The sequence below is a fragment of the Trypanosoma equiperdum genome (assembly GCF_001457755.1).
Source record: "Trypanosoma equiperdum strain OVI genome assembly, contig: ctg_642, whole genome shotgun sequence".
NCBI classification, from domain to species: Eukaryota; Euglenozoa; class Kinetoplastea; order Trypanosomatida; family Trypanosomatidae; genus Trypanosoma; species Trypanosoma equiperdum.
This window is the reverse complement of record NW_027124579.1, coordinates 5,322-22,857: the sequence shown is the minus strand read 5'-3', so window position 1 is coordinate 22,857 and position 17,536 is coordinate 5,322. Positions and strand designations below refer to the sequence as shown.

General features: G+C 44.7%; 5 protein-coding genes across 5 annotated transcripts; all 5 read right to left on the bottom strand.

Annotated features, from left to right (window-relative positions):
• Positions 1-435: 435 nt before the first annotated feature.
• TEOVI_000304900 (uncharacterized protein) lies at positions 436-1,611 on the bottom strand (the record flags this gene model as incomplete). The annotated part of the gene is made up of 1 exon (XM_067226034.1): positions 436-1,611. One exon carries the CDS (start codon positions 1,609-1,611, stop codon positions 436-438), a length of 1,176 nt encoding a protein of 391 aa, XP_067082135.1.
• A 504-nt stretch (positions 1,612-2,115) lies between these two features.
• TEOVI_000304800 (KRI1-like family/KRI1-like family C-terminal, putative) lies at positions 2,116-5,100 on the bottom strand (the record flags this gene model as incomplete). The annotated part of the gene is made up of 1 exon (XM_067226033.1): positions 2,116-5,100. One exon carries the CDS (start codon positions 5,098-5,100, stop codon positions 2,116-2,118), a length of 2,985 nt encoding a protein of 994 aa, XP_067082134.1.
• Positions 5,101-6,179: 1,079 nt separating this feature from the next.
• TEOVI_000304700 (uncharacterized protein) lies at positions 6,180-7,970 on the bottom strand (the record flags this gene model as incomplete). Its single annotated transcript, XM_067226032.1, has 1 exon — positions 6,180-7,970. One exon carries the CDS (start codon positions 7,968-7,970, stop codon positions 6,180-6,182), a length of 1,791 nt encoding a protein of 596 aa, XP_067082133.1.
• An 890-nt stretch (positions 7,971-8,860) lies between these two features.
• Positions 8,861-9,889, bottom strand: TEOVI_000304600 (uncharacterized protein; the record flags this gene model as incomplete). The annotated part of the gene is made up of 1 exon (XM_067226031.1): positions 8,861-9,889. One exon carries the CDS (start codon positions 9,887-9,889, stop codon positions 8,861-8,863), a length of 1,029 nt encoding a protein of 342 aa, XP_067082132.1.
• A 3,860-nt stretch (positions 9,890-13,749) lies between these two features.
• TEOVI_000304500 (zinc finger CCCH domain containing protein 11) lies at positions 13,750-14,844 on the bottom strand (the record flags this gene model as incomplete). The annotated part of the gene is made up of 1 exon (XM_067226030.1): positions 13,750-14,844. One exon carries the CDS (start codon positions 14,842-14,844, stop codon positions 13,750-13,752), a length of 1,095 nt encoding a protein of 364 aa, XP_067082131.1.
• Between the last annotated feature and the right edge of the window lie 2,692 nt (positions 14,845-17,536).

Here is a 17,536-nt window from a genome sequence, read left to right as displayed (position 1 = left end):
TTTTTTTTTTTTTGATATGTCAGCTGTGTCCATGCCTTAAACAGGAAAAGAGAAAGAGGAATTCCCTTCCTTTCCTCTACCCCTTGCGTCACCTCCATATCCAAACTTCGTATTCACAGACGGTAAACCAGCATTCTCTGTCTGCTTCTTTTTGCTTTTTTCTTTTACTTTTCGTATAATTATCTGTATGTGCTACGTGAACCCCACCACCTGAGAACAGGACCCGCACTATCACAGCCAACGTCAGATGTGCACCAACCGAAGTATAATTGAAAACTGATATGATGTGATGTGATGTGATGTGACATGATGGCAACTTGCTTTGCAATGACCAGATTACGGTCCACCGATCTCCTTTCCGCACCCACGGCAACAGACATATCCATCAAATGTGAAGCCTTCTACTTCATCTGACAAGAATGCTGCCGCTGGCGCTCAGTCAATGGAAATCGTGTGAAGCGTTCGCTCATCGACACGAGTAAAAAACTCATTCATCTGCTGGGCCCATTCCTCAACGCTCATTCGCCGCCCGGCCTCCGACCGGCCCTGGCCTTCCAGCTGCCGATCCCCACCTTCCCGCACCTGCAGGGCCGCAGCAGTATCAGGGAAGGACATGAAGGGCAATGAAGACACTTGCAGTGAAAGTGGGCGCCGTCTCAGCGGCACTCGCACAATAATATCATCATCGTCGTTACCAACATTCAAAGTGTTGCTGTTGTTGTCGTCGGTAGCAATGATATTTCCATCGAGTTCATCCAACAGCACCCCTTCGTCTCCAGCCTCATCCTGTGTGGCCCATAGAGGTGTGCTTGGACTCGGAATAGAGCGTCCGGGCTGAGATAAAAGAGGTCGTGACTCCGTCGGTGGGTCCGTGTCCTGAAGAAGTGACATTTGAGACGAAGGGTCGCCGTACCGCCGTAACGGTGTGGGGGTTGGCGTCCCTATCGTAGGCGGTCGGGGCTGTGCGGAAGCTGAAGCTGCGGTGCCGGGAACGGAAGCAATGGATGATGTTGAGTTGCGGCCTTGTGCAACTGCTGCAACTGGAGATTGCTCCGTAAGGGTCGGTAGGGAGCTGCTCAACCGACCCAACAGGTGGAGCGAAAGCCGCCGCTGCACACCTTCGGGTGAGAGCATACTTTCGCCACCTGCAGATTGCGGCGCATGGGCACGCACAGTGGAAGGAGTTAAGTCCAGACGGTGGCATTTGCCGGTGCGTTGCGCGTCCAGCGGTATTGAGTTTCTTCCCTCTTCCTCACCTAAACAGAAAATTCGGTCCTGTGAAACCCGGTCGTCGCTCCGTGTTCTCTTGGTTGCAGCCCTCTGCGACCGCATTTCGTTCACCTGCTGCTGGAACACCGCCGTCATGAGCGAGTTCCACGTTAGAGTGCACTCCGATGTTGCAGGAGAATCTGTCGGCTCTGTCAACCCTCCAGTGCCACCAGCAGCGCCGCTGCCGCTCGTTTCACAACCGCTTCCGTCGCTCACAGCAGTCGTTGCTGGTTGTTTGAGACCGGTAACAGTCCGTGCCGTCCACAGCAACCTTTCCGACGTGAGGGTGACATTATCCATTGAGTCTTGTGAGTCGCCTCGATTGGGCACCTGGGCGCTCATTGGCGCAACGCACCCTTTCCTTCTCTTGTATAGCAGCAAATGGGATTTACGCCTATTTATATATGGCTGGGGTTACCGGTACTTTTTTTTCCACCGATACACACGTGAACGCCTAACTCCTTGGTTTACCGCTCGTAGTGGTGCGGGTGCTCACTACTACGGTCTCCACGCTTCCTCTGAAACACTCCTATGTACTCTATGTACCAATTACACTGCAACCCCTCTAGGTTTCGCGTCATTACAGCAAAGAAGTCCACAAGAGATTGAATCAGAGCAAAAGAAGCAAAGCTAATGGAATATCGCCACCGCAAACATTCACTCTATACAGTGATGATGCTCCATAATGGCGCTTGGAATCAAGCACACCACACGACGAACTAACCATTATTTTTTTTTTGTAATTAACACTGTTTGCTTATCACTCTTTTTATTAACCGTGTTAGACCAAGCACTTCTGGCGCTAGTTAAAAACGACAAACAACAGCTTCGGCTGCATATTGCACTTTACTCGTGACGAGGCTTAGACGCCACGCCACGCCGTCGCCCCTCAACAGCTCCACCGCTACCCCCAAAATCGCGTTCATCGGCATCATCAAGTTGCCGCTTTCGTGAGCCACCAGGATGCCGTGGGAATTCCCGTATTTCCCCTTCCCTATCGGAACGCACCCCAATATTTCCTCGTTGTCCTTCACCTTTCTGGTGCCTGAGGTCTTTTTGCTGATATCCAAGCGTACTTCCATTCAGCCCCCGATTGTCGCTATCACCTCCCCTATTCGATTTACCGCGTTTCCCGCTCCTCGTCATATTGTCCCCGGGGTTGTTTTCATCTTCAAGGGAATCCTCGTGATCTAAGCCCATCCCCTGCCGTAAGCGGCGCAGAGATTTGCGGACATTTTCCGCCCACTTCTCTCCTTCCTCTTCCTTCATATTAGGATCCACAAGAGATGTCTTAGATACATCCCCATAGCGGCGGGAACTGCGGGAGGAGTCAATTTCACGGAATCCCCGACGCCGCCGTTTGTCAGCCCTAATGCGATCCCTCCTATTCTCCTCTGCAGAAAGGTAAGCGGCATAGCAATTCATGGGGACGAGCATGTTGAGTTGCCGATCATCTTGCGCAAGAATTTCTTCGACGGATAGGGTGAAGTTTTCGGGAACCACCCGACGGTACTTGAAGCGGGTCTTTAGGGAACCCCCGTCGAGTGTGGACTCGTGATGCAGCTGCCAATACTCCTTCTCCTTTTGCTTAAGAGTTGTCTGCAACTGTTCAAGCACCTCATCGGGATCAGTGGCACCTGGTTGCTTTTTCTGCTGTCGCAGCAGGCGCTCGATTTGCTCGCGCGAGTTTGTTGCTGGGGTTTCTTCCAGCTCCGGCATTGTCACTGTCGGGTACAGCAATTCCATCGCATCGTCTGCGGCCAATTCAACGCCCTTCCCTGCCACACCTCCACTACCTACTAATGACTCCTCAACAGACTCTCCGTCCTCGAGCTGCTGCTTGTACACCTCGTTCTCCTCCCCCTGTCCTTCAGGCTCTCCCACACCATTTATGTCTTCTTCATCCTCGAAGAAGGCTATCTCCTCCTCATCCACATTTTTTTCATCGTAGTAATTATCATCGAATATCTTAGACATCTTGGAATCGAACTTACTGGGGTCAAAGTCTTCATCTAGGTCCTTCTCACTCCACAGAGACATGAGGCGTCTCACCGCAGCATCTTCATCATCGGACGGTTTACCGCCTGAGACTTTGACGTCCCTGTGGTTTTGTCTCTTCTCTCTGGAAATACCAGCAATGGAGGCGATAAGCGCCCGCTGCTCCTCAATCTCTTGTCTCTTTAGCGTTTTGAGCCGCCGCAACTCTGCCACCTGCTGCTCGCGCAACTCCCGCATCCGCGTCAGTCGTCTTAGGTGAGCCTCCTTCCTAGAAGATTGTGCTGTCTTCCGCAGCAGGCCCTCGGCGTTACTGCCAACGGCACGAGGAAAAGATTGAACGTGGTCGGCGTTCTCTTCCTGATGGCGATATGCGCGCTCCTGAAACTTGCGTTCCCACACCTCTGCCTCCGCAAAAAAACGTTCGTCCTCTTCAGCCTGTGCTAATTCCGCAAGAGCCGCATAGTTGTTTCCTTCTTCATAATCCTCGTAATCGCTCGCGCTGTTTCCACCACTTTCGCCGCCATCTGCAGGTTCAGGCCCGTCCTCCGCCGTCACACTGCTGCGGCGCGAAGCTTTACTTCCATTCTTTCCGACCTTACGGTTATTCTCAGGCTTCCAAAGCTCTTCCACAAAGAAATCACGGAGGAATTCCTCATCGGCATCGTGATTGGCGGATGCGTCATCACCGTCGGTTGTCGCACCATCGCGGTTGGGGGCACGGATCGAAAAGGCCCCTGCAAGTAACCGCTTAGCCTCGCTCTCCTCATTGCTCTGCTGTTGGTCCGCTGGTGGCGTAAAGGCGGGTTTCACGGAGAACGACTCGCCGCTCTCCGCCACACTTTGCAGGAACGACTCGCGCAACTTCCTTTCCTTTTCACTTTGTGGTTGGATGCGGCGACTTCCCCAAGTACTTTCATCCTTGCCAACATCCTCACCATCATCCTTCTCATTGGCACCACCCTTCTCGGCACTCATTACAACTCCGCGGCGGTATTCGTCAGCCAAAGTAAACTTGTTCCGCTTCTCGCGTTTTGTCGCCACCGCCTTGGCAAATACCTCCGTGTTCTCCCGCACCTGCTCCTCTGGAGGCGGAAAGAAGCGCTGCTCTGTGTTAAGCAGAATTTTGTTTTCAGCGTCGGCATCACTCACACTGGAGTCCGTTTTTGTGTTCTCATTCCTGTCTGAACCTTTTGCTTGTTTCCCACTTCGTTTCTTTGCAAGGCCAGCCTGACGAATGGCAAGGAATGTCTTGGCGAAGGCAAGCTCCTTACTCTCCGTCAACAACACGGCCCCATCGTCCTCCTCATCCTCCTCATCGCTCTCCAAGTCACCCAAGCCGTTATTACCGCGAAGCCGGTTGCTATACTTTTGAGTCAACTGCTGTAGCTCCTTCCGCCGCTTCACCTCTTCATACTTTGCAGCATACTGCTTGTTAATGCGAATGCCACCGTCATCATCATCATCATCATCACCGCTAATGTTGGCTCCATCCACATCGCCTTTCTTTTTCTTATTCTTTTTACCCTTTGGCTTCCCCGTCGACTCAGTGGTGCTGCTCTTGAGGGCGGGATCAATGGGACCAACATCGTTTACGGCCTCCACCTTATCATGTCCAGCTTCATTATCGTCGTCGCTACTATCCAAAGGTTGGACTGCGGCCACTGAAGTAGTTGAGTGCTCCAGTGACTTTCCCTTCCGTTTCCCGCTTGTTGGGTCATATGCATGCGGATTACGGCGCTTCTCAACAGCTGCTGCAACGGCCATTTGTTGGCCCAAGTCGTCAGCATCGCTGTCGTCAGAGGATGATGAGGAAAATAGATCCTTCTTAGGCATTTTACTTCTCTTTCTCACCTGATATTTTCGGTCCTTCGTTCTTCACACCCTTGCCAGGTTCCTTTCGTATATGTGTATGTATATATATATGTATATATATTCCGTTTCCGCTCCTTATCACTCCCAATACTTTTTACTTGTGGCCGTGTCGCCTTGCTACAATGGCCAGCTGATGCCTGCCGTATGGTGTCACAGACGGGAATAGGTCTCTTAAAGACCGGAAGTGCTGCAAGTGTAAACAAACAAGAAAGAATAACGGAGAAATGGGATGACAAATAAAGGGGGGAAAAAGAAGAGAATAAAAACACACTGGTAAAAAAAGGATAACAATCATGTCGCGTAACCACGAGCAGTTGCCAAAATAAGGCCACAAACACCCACATCAAAAACGAAACACATTACCCGCCTTATCTAAAAGTTGAAGGACTGTATGAAATATTTACTAATGTATGGATAAATAAAAGTCATCTATGGTATTTGAAGTATCGTTTTCACGAACGCTAATTCTGCAAAACGGACGCAAATACACAAACGTTGAAGTTTGCCTGTGTGCCACCTCCACTTACCTCAGTTGTGGTTTCTTCCGGCTCTTCAGCCCACACTCTAATTGATGGTATGCTCGCACAAAATGCAGAAAATTCTTCATTCCTCGACGTTTGTATTGTTCTCACCTTCGCACAGCGCACATCCACTCGTTCCCCCCCCCTTTTATTCTATTCCCCTTCCCTCTTTTTTTCTTTTCTTTTTTCCAACGAGTGCATGTTTTGCCCATGTATACGGTCACATCACCACGTTCCCTCACCACCTACGTGCATAAAGCAGTCACACTTTCAACACAGTCTGCTTTTCGTCCTCTTCGGTGTTTTAGGCATTTTCAAGACGCGCGGCTACGCACTCAGATATGAAAACAATACTGTAGTACATGATAGAAGCCATATACATGTATATATATGTGCGTGTATGTGCTTATTGTGGTAAAGACGATGAAGAACTTCTACAATCGCTCCATCCCACCAAATAGTATACCAGTACTTGTCTAGAGGGGACAAGGAGGCTGCTGAGGTTTTCTCCCTCCAACACTACTCACCCCTCAATCGGACCCACATATCCATATAAAAACTAAGTAACTTGGTAAAAGATGTAAGATGTACCATATTAAATAGTGGGGAGGTAGAGGCAATACACCGAGTCATCAACTCCATGCTCTCCAGTGCAGACGCGTGACTAACCGAGGAGGTGAAGCTCATTCCGGCACTATCGGCTCCACCTTGGCGGCGCCTTTCCGCCTGCAGTAGCAGCTCTTCGATAGCTCTTTCCTGCGCTGAGCACCTTGATATGCTGCTCCTAATCAAACTGACCTCACAACCAACAAAACATCCAATGCCTCGTAGTGCCTCCAGGGCCGGTACCCCACTGCTGCTGCCGTGTGCATTTTGCTTCAAGAAAGCCGCAAAGTCGGCCCAGACGAGGTGCTTCGCTGGAAAATCGGCATATGACTTAAGTAACCCCGTCCCGTGGAGGACTGCGCGGGCGTAAAGGAGGCGGGAAAGAACAGTCAAGGGGTGCTGTACAGCGCACTGCGCGAGGAGGGCCCCCACCACGCGGCATATAATTGCCCGAAACACTGCCATTTGGGCTCCCTTACCCACCTGCTGGGCATCCTCCCGGTTATGGGAGTGCCGCTTCGCACTTTCAGCATCTTTCCGTGCGGTCCGTTGGCCGCTCTCTCTGTCATCTTCGCTTGCAGTTGCACTGTCGATGCCCGAGGCGTTTACCCGACTGTCAACAGCCTCATCACGCATAATATTCTTCGTTGCGTAACGGCGAGTCAGCACATAATCCAACCCGTCATAGATGTGCACCACAACCCGTTGGCAGCAAATGGCTGCCGTTGGTAAAACTAACTGTTCGAGTACCACACCGACAAAGCCTGTTAAAGCAGCCGCACAAAGCCCCGATGGGGTGTAACGTAGCGGCCCCGTTACAGGAGAAAAGTCTTTCACAGTGCAAAGCAGCATCGGAGAAAGTATGCTACACGAAATGGGATCAGTCAGGAGGCGGGTGAGGAGCCGCATAGCCCAACCTATAATGTGCCTGTAGGCGCGGCGACTTCGCAACCGGTTCACAACAAAGTTGGTCTCCAGGCAAACACGACCCAAAACGTATTGCTGCATCGCACCAAGAAGGCACCGCGTGATTGTAAAGTTCCACACAAAATCTGGAGCGAATACAGCGTCCTCATTGAAGACCAACAGTGCGGCTGCGGTGTCACTCAAGTCACTGAACCGCAGCAACCCCAACGTGGCCACATCTGTTCTCAACTGCGTGAAACAATGCAACACTGCAACGGGCATTGCCCGCAGAACATGTGTCAGCAGTAACACCGGCTCCCTCACATTAATGGTTCGCCAATTGCGGAGCCGTCCAAAAAAGGACTGTGGCGGCCCTTCGTTCAGAGGCACCTCCGTGTGGTGTCGGCTACCGCTCCGGCTGCTGCTTCGGCTGTTGAGCCGACTTCCAGCTCTGCTCGGTGGCCGGCTGCTACCCGAACCGGCAGCGGCACGTGATGGAACAGTTGGCGGTCGCTCACTTCCGGCGGAGGCGTTGGCCTGCAGCGACGTGTTGTGTGACGTAAAGCGGGGACTTGGGTCAGTGGATTCGTGATCACCACTACTATTGTGACGGCTGCGGTAATCACGACTCTCCAAAAGCGAATGGTCACGGCGATGTCTGCGTTCCTTTGCCTTTGAACCCCTCTTCGGACGCTTCCGGACGAGTGTCTCGGGACTAAAGGAGCGGACAACGACACATAACACGTCATACGCGAGCCATGAGAGACTGAGGGGATGCAGGAGGTCTTTGTACAGCATTTCTGTTACCTGCAGCGTCCTCCACGCTGTTATAAACAACAAAGAAAAGGGAAAAAGAAGAGCAATAAGCGGGAGGGCAAGGAAAAAAAAGTTATAGTAACAATAGCGTTTGGAACAACGGGTTCAAAAAGAGGCCACTTGGAACATAGAAAAAAAAACTAACAGCACCAAAGTAACTTACAACAACCGCTTCTGCAACAAAATCAGCACCACTTCCTGCAACCCTCACCTTGCACTACCCGTTGTACCTCTCAGCCTAGGCACATGTCGGCACCTCCAGTTAACTATTTTCCACCTTCATTTAAACTTTCCTCTTCATTTTTTCTTCGTTTCCCTGGCATGCAGCTCCTTTCACCCAATTCCAACCTCAGCACGGTTGGTTACATGACTGGCCGGCATCGGAACGTCTCAACATAAGATACCATTCGAGAGCTAAGGTCCCATCAGAAAACCTCCACTGCAACCACGAGGGCACAGGGGGAAATGGGGTTAAACAAGCAGCGCAGCACACCCCACGCATACGCAGACACACGCACATATATATATATATATTTATTTATTTATTTAATTTTTTTATGCGTGTGCGTGTAACCAAAGGGAGCGGCCCTTACTCCTTTCCTTCCCATACACTGCAGGCGGTTAAGTCAGCAATGCAGGGATCATATCTGAACAAGCGCTTGCTGGCGTGTCGATAGGGCAGGACGGAAGGGCACATCCGCGCATCTTTCGCAGTGCCGTGCAAAAGGCAGACGGGACGGCATCCAAAGAAGAAAAAATGGAACGAAGAGAAAACAACAAGTGCCAGACGAACCAGACACCTCAACTGCGGAAAGACAACTTGCATACGCAACCGCAATCAACCAAAGTAGAGCCGCAGTTCACACTTGTTATCAGCCGACCGCCGGTGCCGCTGATATAAATCGCCCGTTCAAACAGGCCCCATTAAGTGCGGCCACCACCGTGGCAACGTCACTGGCCTGCGGCAAATCCAATATAACTATTCCACCCGCTGCACCCACTTCATACAATCCAAGATGCCGACAGCCATCCGGGATGCCCCTGTGTTCCACCGTGGAACTCGTAATTCCCTCAGCTGTTGCAATTCCCTGAGAATCCCCGGCAGGTGTTCCTACCGCCCCGCCACCGTCTTCCGTTATGGTTGATGCGGTGGCCTTCGCTTCTTGGTCTGCTATAACTGCACATACTGACTCCCATAGCTGCGCGGCAGGACGCACAACATCTAATGGATGTAGACCAACCAACTGCTCCAACATTGAACTTATGTGACATGGTTTGACACCAAGATCCACTCCATACAAAACCACACGGCACGAAGGTGACAAAACTGAAGATCCGCTAGTTCCAGGAGTCATAATGCTAACACCACCACCACTACTACCACCTGTGGCGTTGCTATTGTCGAGAGGAGTATCTTTCCTTTCCACCACCTTCTTTGACATTTCAAGGCGGCGGCAGTGAGCAGCCAATTGCTCGTCTAAAGCTGAAAGCAGCCGCATGCGGCGGTCTGCGCCCCTCGTCTCCGCAGTGGCGCCGTGACTTTCCGCTGGCAATCTTGCGCGAGAGCGTTGCGGGGACTCCAAGCGCCGGCGTCGCTGGTCCCGATGATTAACGGGGTTGGAGCCACTGGAAGAAATGTCACTTCCTTCACTGGGGCTGCGGGAATCCATGCGGCGCTCATCGCGTGCGCGCTTGTGATGATGATGATGATGGCGGCGACGGGGAGGGCGGGGGCTGCGATGGTGATGGTGATGGTGACGACTTCCCTCACCGGGCCTTTGAAAAAGTTCGTCTCCGGGACTGCGGCCCCGACGCCGGTTTTGGTTCCGCCCGCTGCGGTCACCGCGACTTCTTTTGGAAGAGCCATGGCCGTGGCGAAATGTTTGAGAATTCCTCGGCATGGAAACGTAACAGTGGCGTATGCCTGTGGAGTTGCAGCCGTATTTATTTGTTTTTATTTGTTCCCTTTCTTGGCCCTTTTACACTCACTCAATATATAAATGTTTAAATATTTATATGCCGTGTCGACTTCCCTAATAAGTCGGGTTTGTTCGGACTCGCAGACCTTACCTGAGATCCGATGCTACCGAAGGGAATCTTTCCACGAAATACAGAAGTGGAAACACCTAAAAATATTGACAAATGATGAGAGGAGAGGGAAAGAAAAAAAAAGGTATGGTACGCGTTCACATCACCTGTCCAATAAAAAAAAAAAAACATCTTATGCACCTGCACCTCCGACCTAGAAATGAGCTGAAGGGACAGAGAGACACTGTCAATAAAATATAGGAGGAAAAAAAAAATTTTATTCCAATACGCGAGACAATCCAACAATTTCTGCGGAAAAGAAAAAAAAAGAAACAAAGACAAAATTATAACAGCATATACGGTAACCTCCTCGCATGACGTTCATAAATGCAACTCCAACACATACACACGCAACTCACACAATGTATTTCATTGTTTTTTTCTTTTATTATCATTATTATTGTTATTATTTTTTAAAATAATAAACACTGAAGGCCTCAGCTTCGACTGCCCATTTTCCTCCCCCCCCCTCCTCCATGCTGTTATTCATTTATCATTTGCGCATTGTCTTGAGGCACGCGCCAGCAACTTCTTCACTTTCACTTCTCCTCACTGCGATTGACTATCATTCACTTGTTCATTTTTTTTTCAGTTAACTTTCTCATATAATTAATTAGTTGCTGCTGCCGTTGCTGCCGTTGTTGTTGTGTATATGGAGAAGAGGTAAAAGAATCATTTAACATATGAAAATACTGAGGGAAAAAAAAACACAAGTATTTACAGAATTATCCACTGGCCAAAGACTAAATGAATCACTTCACAAATATTTAAATAATACTTTAAAAGAAAAGAAAAAAAAACAGAAAACAAGACAAGCAGTATGATAACGAAGAAAAGAGAATAAAGTCAAGTGTAGAATAAAATGTAAAAAAGTTAACATATATATACATATATATATATATGTAAAACTTATGTATACATAAACAAGATCAGAAGCGAACACTTATTCATTTGTGTTTGTCACTTTGACAAATTTTCCCCGCTTTTGTTCCGCGTTCTGCATTATTTTCTTTTTGTTGTTGTTGTTGTTGTTGTTTTTTCAGCTTTGAGTTAAATTCATTGCCCTCCACTGCCGCGCATCCGCAATTGTGTCGTTGTTCCCCATGCGCCACCGTCTGCATGCCGAGTCCAATCCCTCTTTTTTTTGTTTTATTTTCATTTCAGCCTTTCCTCTTCTTTTTTTTTCTTTTTTTTTCTTTTTATCTCCTTCGTTTTTATTTAATTTTCCGCCTGTACTTGTCCATCCATCCATCCATCCATATGTTTGTTTGTTTGCTCTGACTTTTGACTTCCGCCGAGAGCGATTGATTGCGTGTGGCCCTCCGCTTCCTTTCATTTTATTTATTATTATTTTATTTTTTTTAATTGCGACTGCTGATATTATCGCTACTCGCTCGATTTAATTCATCCCTTTCATTTCTCTTCTTTTTTTTTTTACCTTACCGCTACGCCTTTAGGAAAAACGAAAATGAAAAAAATTCTCCCTTTTTATCATATATGAAAAGAAAAAGAAAAAGAAAAGGGGGAAAAGAAAAAGCAGATGATAATATTGTTAAGGCACCCATTTTGAATTAAGTTCATCGCAACCTTCAAACAACAAAATATTTAACGGAAAAAAAAAATTTAACAAAATGAAAATAAAGTTTAAAACGGCAGGGATATCACACACGCATATACATACAAACACAGACACACAGACACACAGACACAAAAAAACAAAAAAACAAAAAAGAAAGAAAAAAACAAAAAACAAAAAACAAAAAAAAGGAGTAAGATAAAATAAAATGAAAATAAATATAAAATGAGGAACACAAACACTCAAAACATAAAGATGGATGAGTAAACAAATTAATGAATGGATGTAATAAATGAATTGTGAGGAGTGCGGCGAGGGTTTTTTTTTTTTGGTTTTTGTCTCTTTTTTTTTTCCTTTCGCCCTCTCTATCACGCCATCCAAACTAACCCGGTGCATCAAATCATTCATTTATTTATTTATTTACTCCAATGAAATGAAAACTTTGAGAATTCAGCGCTTGTCCATCGAAAGGAGAAAAAAAAACAAACAAAACACGTTGTTGTATATTGTGTTGTGCCCAATTTATATTTATTTTAGTTTTTTATTTCTATTTCTATTACTCCTTTCTTTTTTTTTTCTTTTTCCTTTCTTTTTTTTCTCTTTTGTCTTTGCGTGCGTACACGTGTGTGTGTGTGTGTGTTTGTGTTTTGTTGTTTCTCTCCTTTGGTGTGTACCCTTTTTTTGTGTGTGTGATCGAAAACAAAAAAAAATGCATCGGCAGTAACCGGAGGCAACAAAAACACAAACAAAAAAAACAGAACCTTGAAATGACAAAAGTGAACAATCCAATGACTCAGAACTGAAAAACAAAAAAACAAAAAAAACAAAAAAAAGGGTAAGGTGACGCTGAAATATATAAATAAATATATTTTCCTTTGCGTATGTGTGTGTAGGCAGGAATTATCAACAGAACAAAACTCAAAAAAAAAAGATGACGAAGATTTATAATGAAAAAAGAAAGTGTTCCGAACGAATTACACCACAAAAACAAAAAGATTAGAAAAACAAAAAGAAAAAAAAGAAAGGGATGGGCGATGACTTCGAGACTGTTTTGAATTTCGCCGATGCCTCCGAGCCGGGAAGTCATTTATTTATTTATTTTTTGTTTTTATTATAAATGTTTTGCCCGGGAGGAGCGCATGGCACCCGTCACACGCAAGCGTGAACGGTCGCTCTGAAATCACATAAATGAAAACAACAACAACAACAATATTAACAAAAAAAAAAGGAAACTGTGGGTGGGTGAGTGGAAAATTTAGGAAAAATAAAAAAAAACAATTAGGGAAAAGTGGTAGAACTCAGAAAAGTATAGCGACCTCAAAACCAAACAAATACCCGCTTTTCATCTTTTTTTTAATTTCACTTCTGTAAAAAAAAGAAACAAAAACAAAAAACTCTTCATTCTTTCTTTTGTACGTCTTTCTGTCTGCTTGATCTTTATCGTTTTGTTTTTTTTTATAAATCCTTTTCCTCTACGATTTATGTATTACTTTTTTCTTTAAATTCTCCTTCGAACCTTCAGCCGAGGTGCAGTTGTCGTCTCTTCATTCATTTAACATACGAGAAGGGAAATAATGGAAGGAAGAAACCTGACGACAACAAAAGTAAAAGAAGAGAAAGAGGGAAAAAAAAAAAGTAAAAAAATCGGAGCCCATAACTCACTTGTTTTCTGTCTTTGTTTTCTTCTTCAGGCGAATGTATAAATAAATACAGATCCTGATCCGGAAAGAGAGAAAATGAAGGAAAGAGAGCGAACCGCAAAACATAACATCATAACAAAGAAAAGAAAAGAAAAGGGTGAGGATGAGGAAAAGTGTGGGAGGCTCTGAGTCACCAACGCACATAGAGCGCGACAACAGTTTCACAAACATGGCTCCACAAATGCACAAGCTCTAAACTTTATAAAGTAACCTTAACAACTCATTTTACCTTCCCATTCCTCATTCCATTTTCTTTCCCTTCTTCCCCCACCTCGCTTTGCGCATATATATATATATATCTTCTATTTATTTTCCTCCTCATCTTTCCTTCCTTCATTCCTTCATTCCTTCATTCCTTTATTTATTTATTCCGTACAAGCGCACACGTAAGGCGTCTTCACAAGGAAAGAAACATATGCAGACCTTCTCCTCGTCCCTCATTGCCCTCCCGCTTCAAATGGGATTGGCTTTGCTCACCGCATGAAGCACTTCTCGATGCACGGCAGAAATATCCGGACTCATTACCAACGCTGCTGCAGGTGGAGTGCTCGGCATCATCCACATTTTCAACATCAACACCACTGGCATTACCACCGGTGTTGTTGCTCTCCTTGATGGCAGCAAAGTCCGCGCAGGGCAAATTTTGTTCCGGTACGCTCGTGCATTGGGACCTCTCCGCCACATAATTGAATCGCTTCCACGCTGTTAGCTCAGGCACTCCCGAGCTTATCATGGCGGGTGTTTCCTTTTCATTCCCCTCTTCATTGGCATACGTCCACGCATTACCCTCAGTAATCGCCTCGTTTCCACAACTGTCGCTTTTACTGTACGGCCTGGTGAAAACATCCGGCATTGTGCTGTAATAACGGGATACAGTTGGAAGAATGTTATGGCAGTAGGGATTATGTCGGACACAGCCACGAATCCGAATGGATCCGGAAACCACACGGCGCCCCCCACACGGCACAGCAGCAGCAGCAGCAGCAACAACACGTTGCATCCGACGACAAATGTGCATCGCCGCATCTGTTGAGCCCCCTGCTGTTGTTGTTGTTGTTGCCGTCGTCATCACACCTCTACGGTTGGCAACATGAGATGAGTGATGTTTGGATCCTGACGAGGCCGATACGGCGCGATGCCACAGTTTCTGGAACGATGTAATCGCATCTTTCGTCACGAGTCCATCCATGATGTTCATCTCTGCCGTGCGGAGCTCCTCCTCACCATGTGCAAACATGCAGCGTATATCATATGGGCATGTTCCGTATTGCACAAAGTTTTTGCACAGCTTTGTCTTGTAGCGCTCCGCCAAGACGTTTTTTTGTCCCTCCTCTTCTTCACATCCAGCGCTGCTGAAGCAACTCGGGCTGTGGCTCCGGTTGTAACCGATGGTGTACAATTCCTCAAGGCTGGTGGAATGGCGCGAAAGCTGCGGGCAGACAACCGTGTCGCTCATGGATTCAACAACAGGTGCAGATGTTGCAGTGCTCATTTTCAAAACACGTGAATAAACTCTCTGGTTTCCTGATGTTGTGTTAATGAAATGAGGACAAACAAACAAATATTAACACCGAGTTGCGGCGGGTGGCTGGAAATTTTTTTTAAAAAAATGGCAAGGTTTGAGATTGGCGGTGGTAGTTGATCTGGGCGAGAGTGAAGGTGGTAGTTGTTTTCTTCCTTCTCTCTTCACAAGAAATTGAGGTTTATTTATTTCTTTTGCTTTCTTCTTACAAAACTGAACGAAAAAAAAAAAGTATCGCTTTGTTGTGGGTTTGTTTGGTTTTCTTTTCTTTTCGAGTCCGCTTTATTCTATAAACAGAGGTGTGCGAGAAGAAAGGAGAAGTAAATGAATGAATGAATGAATGAGTGAAAAAAAAAACAGGTAAATAAAGCACTAAAGTTTGCAACATTATATTGAATCAACAACAGAAAAAAAAAGAGGGGGGAGGTAAAATAAAAAAGGGCAAAGGTAAAATAAAATAATAAGAAAGCAAAAAAAAAAAAGGAGAGCAGACGACCGGATGCAAGAAGGCCGGAAGGAAGGGAATGCAACAGCCATAAAGAGAGCGCGCAGAGAAAGCAGAAGGATGACAGCAAGATATAAATATATAAATAATGAAGGAGGTGAAAAGAAAAAAAGAAAAGAACAGTCAAAAGGATTTTTAAAAAAAGATATAAATAAATGAATCAATATATTTATATTCATCTATATGGAAACAAGTGAAGAAGGAAATAAAAAAGTCTGGGGAATCGCCCCCCTCAAAAGCAAAAAACGGAAAAAAAACGACCAAAACACCACCTACCTTCCCGTTGCTTTTCTTCCCTTCTTTTAGTCTTTTTATTTATCATTATTATTATTATTATTTCCTTCCTTTCTTTTTTCACTTTTGACTTCTTTAATTATTTTCTTTTCAGACAAATTATGTGCAAACGCAAATCATACATACATATATACACATACACATATGTATACAAATATTATTTTATGTGTATATGTGCAGCGTCAGTCCAGATGATAGTTTACTCACATCTTCTGTATGATTTTTTTTTGTTTTGCTTTCCTTTCCTTTTTTGTTTGTTTGTTTACTTTTGTTGTTGTTGTTGTTGTTGTTGTTCCTTCAACTCTTTTTATTCTCTCTCATTCTTTTCCCCTTTTTGTTCTTTTTTTTTTTTAATTCTTTCCTTCCTTCTATTTTCCTTTGATTTTCTTTTTTTTTTGTTACTTTTTTTTCTTCTTTCTTTCTTTCGTGAAACTTTCATGGCCCTTTGCTTTACACCCTCAGCTCCAGTCGATACAGACAGAAAATACGCATACAGAGAAAAGAAAAGAAAAAAGAAAAGAAAAAAAACAAGAAGAAAGGGACTGGCACAAAAACAGACACAAAATCAAAACTCAAAAAAATGGTGAAAAATGCTGAAAAATGGAAGAAAAATGGAAGAAAAAGAAAAAAAAAGTAAAGTAAAGGGGAGGGAGGGAGAAATCATCATGATAAAAAAGACATTAAAACACAAAAAAAAACATTAATATTAGTAACAATATTAATGTGAAAATAGCAATTTTTTTTCTTTTCTCTTTTTCTCTCTCTCTTTCTCTCTTGCTGTTTTTTTTTTCTTTTCTTCATCCTCCTCTTCCTCCTTTTTAAAAAAGAAAAGGAAGAAAAAAAACAGCATGACGGGAAAAGTGAGAAAAATTCACCAACAGCAATGGAAAGTGCAGCAGACGGCAAACAAAACCAATATTTACAAAAAAAAAAAACGAGGACAGAACCGACATTTGAAACGGTGATGATTCCTCAGAGGAAAAAAGGAAAAAAGGAAAAAAAAAGCATAAACAATTCTCCATACACACTCAATGCGGTTCTTCCGCCACTTATATCTGTTCCCTTAACCGCATACATTTTTATACGCTTTAAATTATTTATTTTAATTATCCACTTTTTCGTTATATTAATTTAATATTATACGCACCGCGCCACCGTGCCATTATTTTATACACTTCGGCACGTAACAAAAACAACAACAACAACAACAACAAATTTTACTATCATCTATATTCCTTTTTCTCTTTTTTTTTTACTTTCCCCTTTCCTTTTATCTTCCTTTTATTTTCCCCCTTCCCTTTCATTTCATCGAAAAAAAAAATTCCTCTAATTTCACCATTTAATTAACAAAACAAATCAATGCTTCAGTTGCACAAACACTTGCAACTGTAATAATGATACAAAAATGCTATCGACTTTGCCTCTTCTCCACCTTTTTTTTAAAAAAATAAAATAAAATAAAAATATATGTATATTCGTTGAGGAAATGATGCTTGTGTTCGTGTAAAAGTGCATTTTGTTTTCTTCATTTTGTTTGTTTGTTTGTTTATTGTAATTATATGATGTGATTGGTGGAACATTTGTTATTTTAAGTATTGTTGTTGTTGTTGGTGTTTTTTTTTTCTTTTTTTGCTTTTGAGTTTTAATGTTGTGTCGGCCAGAGTCATATATCCCTTTTTTTAAAAAAAAAAAATCATTTCTTCTTCAATTATTCCCTTTCTTTCTTTTTCTTTTTTCTTTTCATCTCATCTCATCTCGACTCGACTGTCATTCCCTGTTTAATTCTTTCCACCCTCTGTTATTGTTATTTTGGTTTGTTTTTGTTTGTTTGCTTGCTTGTTTATTTTCCTCTCTTCGAACAGG